The sequence below is a fragment of the Anomaloglossus baeobatrachus genome, chromosome 10 (assembly GCF_048569485.1).
Source record: "Anomaloglossus baeobatrachus isolate aAnoBae1 chromosome 10, aAnoBae1.hap1, whole genome shotgun sequence".
Taxonomy (NCBI): Eukaryota; Metazoa; Chordata; class Amphibia; order Anura; family Aromobatidae; genus Anomaloglossus; species Anomaloglossus baeobatrachus.
This window is the reverse complement of record NC_134362.1, coordinates 145947010-145953009: the sequence shown is the minus strand read 5'-3', so window position 1 is coordinate 145953009 and position 6000 is coordinate 145947010. Positions and strand designations below refer to the sequence as shown.

Sequence of the window (6000 nt, the reverse complement as noted above, 5' to 3'; positions counted from 1 at the left end):
TATGTAGAATCTTATAGAAACCATCTGCCATCTCCTGTCTCAGTAATGTAATATTCTGCATTTGCTGAATACAGATTTTACCATTGAGAATTTTGAGGATGAATAAGCAGTCTAGTAGGAGAAAGCAGCAGATTTTTCTGATAAAATATATTACAAAGTTATTTATTTCCATTTGTACTATTGATTTATAAAATAAAAATTAAAATAACATTTACTCTTTAAATAGTGCCTGGCTGGCTTACTGAAGCAGCAAGTGCAGAGAGAAATTGAAGTTATATCGGCACTGCAGCTGCTTGCTTTAAGGAATTAGCAGACACTCCTGGTGGGACACTATAGCCCATGGGATGTGGCTAAAAAATGTCACATTTGTGATGACTAAATGAAACTTGTATTATGGAATCCTAACACCTTCTCAACATGGGATACACATGTACATCACGTCAGGTGCCAACATGCCCGTCGGCACATGTTAAACAATTGCATATAATTCATATCTAAACTGTAGAGCTGTTTTGTTGTAGGATTTATGTAAAGGGCTAGGGACATCCAGAACCAAACACAGACTCTTGAGCTAAAACACCGGATGCTCCCGAGTTCGGGAGAGATGAACCCTCCTCGAGGTAAATGTATGGTTTCTTCAGACGTGATTGTTATTGTCTTACCCACGACAGATGACCTTAAAGGGTCGACCACTGGAAGCCCTTCTCCTCACTAGCATGCGTCCTCTGCCTGTTGTCAAGTATAATCAGTTTCCAGCAGAAGATGCTCTGCAATAAAGTGGGGATTGGTCTTTCAGACAAAAGAGAGAGACAGGCTTTGACTTCTAGGCAGGTGATCTAATGAAAAATGGCATAGGCAGTACATGCTGAGAAGTAAAAGGAAGATGGTTCCAGAACATATAGTTCTGAAAATATACTGATGAAGAACTGTGAACCAAAAAAGAGTGGGTCTAAGTTACAGAGAATGATAAGCTGGACAGCTCCTCGATATATTAGACTGATATATGCTCCAAAAGCAGTTGAAGCATGTTGTTGGAGAAGACCATGCTCTTCTACAGGTACATTAATTTATCACGGAGAGATAAAAAAGTAAAACACCATACTATCAAATATAAAAGAATTTATTAAGAATAAATGGTTAGAAGACTTTATAAAAAAAAAAAAAGCTGTAGCTACTTATTAGCACAGATGGAGGGCAAAGCTTCTGCATTAGAGATGGAAAGAACCTGCTCTCCTTCCATGCCCTTAGCCGCCCACATCTTTTTGTAGCGTTTCTCGTGACCGTCTTGTGCTTTGAGTTCATCAATGAGTCCGTTGGACACAGGTTTCCCGCTGCTCTCACTGACAAATACAGAAGGAGTCTTTGGAAGAAGTTCAAACTTTTGCAAAGTGACGGGCCAGAAGTAACTTTGTCTCGGTGCAGGGTCGCACTCGCTTACTGTGTCTGTGGGACTTCTTGGTGTGAGAAACAGGTTTTCGCTCATAGACGAGCTGCCAAGATGTGTCTGGGCTACCGGAATTTCCTCCATGGACTCTGCAGAATCAGAATGATATTCTGCCGGTGGCCCTGCAGCCTGGACAGGGTGGAGGTTAATGGAAGCCAAAACAGGTAAAGGCCTTGATGGGAAATTAGGAGACTGACCAGCCAAAGCGGGAGGTGTCGGGGACACGGGAATCTCTAAATATCAAAATCAAAAAAGAGAAATAACTAAAATGTTATTTATTTTCAAATTAAACAAAAAGATGTAAAAACTTTGCAGAAAGTTTGCCCTTTTGCATTGCATATTTTTGCATTATGTGCCATGCTGGTTGTATTCTCTGCAACCAAGTCAATGGAGGCTGACGACAGAAGGACCATTCCAGAGTCTGAATTTTATACCCTCTAACCACACCAAGTCCAGTACTTGCACATGTACAACCATGTGAAAAACTAGGTACAACCTATTTGAACTTTATGGCTTTACTTATCAGAAAAGGATGAAAACATATGAGCCTTGGAAGGTCATAAAATTAAGTAAATACAATCTCGCAGTATAGTATTTAACAAAAACGTGGCCAAAATGTAGAAGCGTGTATGATAATGTAACTACACTCCTACTGCTTCCATAGGAGTTAAGAGGATGAATAACATGCAGATGCTGCTAATGAAATACCCGTGATTAATTGTCCATCAGCAAGTGTTATTGCCTCTATAAAAGCAGAGGTTTTGGTAGTTTGCTGGCTTGCAGCATGCAGGTGTTTGTTAACACAATGCCATGGAGGAAAGACACAAACAACGATTGTAGAAAAGCAATATTTGCTGTCCAGCAATCTGGAAAGGGTCACAAGGAGAGATGTGCGAACCCGAGGTTTGGTGTTCATATTGAACACTGACTTAACAAAAAAGACAGTTTGGATTCAGAGTTCGGGTGCACAACATATGAAAAGCACGTGTACGAGCCACTTGCAGTGTCTGAACGGCTTGCACTGGGGGTAACAACAGCATGATACTGGAGGGGTAATAACTTGGGCTTTTTTGCAGCCACAGGACCTGAGCACCTCCCAATCACTGAATCAACCATGGACTCCTCTGTACACCAAAGTAAAGTAATAGAGGGGGTTAATGGGGCAATTGGAGGAAGGGTCATAACGATGAAACAACCCCTTTGTACCATAAATTACTGTTCCAATAGAATGATATTTCCTATGTCTGCATAAATGTTTTGCTTTTAGGTCTCACCATTGTCTTCATTAGAGGGGGGAATGACACGGACGCCTGGAATGTCCCCACAATGCTTATTTGAGTCCTCAGGAGAGATTTTGTTGCTTTTTGTCCTTTTCTTTTTCTTCTTCTGGTGGGGGGATAAATCACAGATTTACCTGAATGTTTACTTTACACATCAAATATGTTTTTATGAAAACATTTAAACCCCCCCCACAGGATTGTAAGATTCTAGTTATTCCTAATAATAAGATGTATTATAACTACAATTTAGAACAGTTGAGAGTCACAAGTGCAGAAAATGTAGAAAAGAAATAATAAAAAAAAAAAGAAATAAACCAAAGCAACACTGTGATTTGTGATTATGGGTAATATCAATCCACTGTGTAGCCAATCCGGGGTACAGTCAGTGACACGCTAAATCTTAGAAGGGTCTCCTAATCCTCTGGCTTTAATTATTGTGGTTTATCGACATCCAGATTAAAAGTTATGTACTGTATATGGGGCAGATAATATGATAGTAACAATCGTCATAGCAGGTTGGTGTGGAATAATCATGAGCTCATAAGACCAATTATTCCTCCTACCTCACACCCTTTTTTTTTTTATAAGCCATGTTCAGTTAGCCAGACAAGCTGTAAAAAGGGTTTAAAACGTGTGTGCGCAATCCGATGTGTGATCGTGTGCGCAATCTGATGTGTGTATGTGCGTGCAAGCTGATGTGTGCGTGCAATCTGATGTGTGTGCGTGTGATCTGATGTGTGTGTGATCTGATATGTGTGTGTGTGATTGATATGTGTGTGTGATCTGATGTGTGTGTGATCTGATATGTGTGTGTGATCTGATGTGTGCGTGTGTGTGTGATCTGATGTATGTGTGTTCCACTGCAGGTCCTCCCGTTTGGGGTCTGTTAAGTATTATTGCGGGGTCTTCTTTCTTTTTTCATTTGGGGGTGTTTCTTTTTATAATGACAAGTCCTGCTGTGCCCTAACTTTTTTATCTGTACGCACACTTCATTATTGAACCACAACTAGGGCTTATTTTCAGGGTAGGGCTTATATTTAAGCCTTAAGGTACCTTCACAAATAGCGAGATCACTAGCGAGATTGCTACTGAGTCACAGATTTTGTGACGCAATAACGACCTCGACAGCGATCTCGCTACGTTTGACACATAGCAGTGACCAGGCCCCTGGTGTGAGATCGCTGGTTGTGTCGCAATGGCCTGGACCATTTTTTGATCGTCGAGGTCCCGCTGGGCAGGATGCATCAGTGTGTTTGACGCCTTACTAACGACCTCGTTGATGACTCAGAGCCCCTAACTGAGGTCTGAATCGTCACACTAGCTGCCGTGTGACAGGGTCCCAACGACCACCGAGATCGTTATACAGGTCGCCACGGTCGCTGTATTGTCGTTGGTAAGGTCTGACTGTGTGACATCTCACCAGCGACCACGTAGCGACTTACCAGCGATCCTTATCAGGTCGTATTGTAAGTGGAACTGGAAAGTCGTTAAATATGATGGGGGCTTAACTCTGAAAACTTCTGCTAGGGCTTATTTTTGGGGAAACATGGTAATACAGTTGTTTTAGTGGATTGTTTGAGATAAACTGGTACAATGGCTATAGAAAATATACAATTGTACTATGGAAATAGGATCCTAATGTTATTTAGAATTTTGGCAGCAAATCGGAATAAACGTGTATGTGGATATTGTTGTTTACAGCTCTTAGGATGGTAAAGGGGTGATCCCAGAATCCAGTAAGCTGGACCCCCAAAGATCAGCAAGTTATACCCGATCCCAGGGATAGAAGAGAAAGGACTATTCCAAGAACCCAAAGGTAAGAGACACTTGAAAGTGATTCGTAGTGAGGGCGGATTAAAGAGGTCTCTCATTTTGTGTTGAATTTGGAGAACCCACTTGTTATATATTATGTATATTACCTGTGTTGAGCTATTTACATTGTTCTCGTTTGATCAGTTCATTGCAAACAGCAGAAAGTTTGTAAATTTTGTTAAGAAATCAATTTATAAATGGGAGGAGAGTTGTTTGCATTTTGATTGCAAATATAGAGAAAAATGGAGGCTGCACTGTGATATATTGTACGATAAATGCTGGAATGTGTCTTACAAATCCATTGCCTGAAAAAAAGGCTCACAATGGGGTCTAAGCAGGACTAATTGTAAGCCATACTACACAAATGCTGGATGTTATAATTCTGATGACAGGACAGATTTCGTTGCACGTCACTGTCCTCAACTGAAGGCAAAAATAAAACAAAACAACAAAATCATGAGCTTCAATCTGATAGATAGCTTCAGCATCACTCCTCCCAGGAAGAAATATACATATATTTTTAGTGCCAACCTTCTTTGGTTTCCTCTGTCCTGCTGGTGATGTTTTACGTTCGAAATCAGGGTCTCTGTTCTCATTATCAGCATTCGGGGGCACTGGTGAGCTGCATAAAGATACAATATTGCTATACATGTCAATGAAACGCTAAGCAACACATGACCTCTGTATCATCAACTGACACTAAAAAGCACGTGTATCTGCAATCCAAGGGAGTGGACATGCTGGTCAATGGGCAGATTTTGTTCTGTTGGAGGGCTCGGCAGGGTGAGAGCTCGGCAGGGTGGGCGCTCGGCAGGGTGGGCGCTACTATGTATATAAGAGTCGGAGAGATAGCTAAATTGTCGCTAGGTCAACAGTTCTCTATTTTATATGGGGCCCCTTAGCCATGAACAATTAAACATCAGCTTACAAAGTCTTGCACTTGAGGCTCTACAGATTTTTCCATATTTAATCACGATCAGACCGATTTCACGGAGCAATAAATGAACTCAGTACACTCACTCTGTATTTAGAGATCCGGACGAAGGACCCTCAATCAGGACATCTGGATTAGTGTAAATGAGACTCCCCCCATAACTTTCATTCTATGGAGAAAAACAGACAAGTATACTACAAAGTGTAAGAAAAGAGAGAAATTAGATGAAGCAGATACAAAGAAATAAATGCACTTCAGTGAAGTTAGGCCTTAAAGGGCTGGTTTGAAGTCAAAACTAAATTTCATTTTAAATCCCTATCTATTTAGTGCTGTAAGCTATTTTTTAATATACTTATATTAAAAATTCCCTACTGTTCCCCAACTACATTATCCAACAGCTATTCTATTTTATTTCCTGTATGATGAGGTTTAGTTTGATAAACCCGTTGGATGCTGTGATGCTCAAATGAAGCGTCATCAGAGCAGGCGGCAGAGGCTGCAGTCACTATCACAGCCACGGCCCCCTCCAT

The 6000-nt window shown here is 40.9% G+C and overlaps 1 protein-coding gene across 2 annotated transcripts in view; it reads right to left on the bottom strand.

Moving 5' to 3' along the window:
* Positions 1-1104: 1104 nt before the first annotated feature.
* ZDHHC1 (zDHHC palmitoyltransferase 1) overlaps positions 1105-6000 on the bottom strand; it is a 127263-nt gene continuing 122367 nt past the window's right edge. For both annotated transcript variants that reach the window (XM_075325717.1, XM_075325718.1), the window contains exons 9-12: positions 5557-5639; positions 5068-5158; positions 2719-2830; positions 1105-1677 (exon numbers count right to left, since the gene is read on the bottom strand). In XM_075325717.1, the coding sequence (XP_075181832.1) occupies positions 1172-1677; positions 2719-2830; positions 5068-5158; positions 5557-5639 (792 nt within the window). In that variant the 3' untranslated portion in view covers positions 1105-1171. The remainder of the gene's footprint in view (positions 1678-2718; positions 2831-5067; positions 5159-5556; positions 5640-6000) is intronic.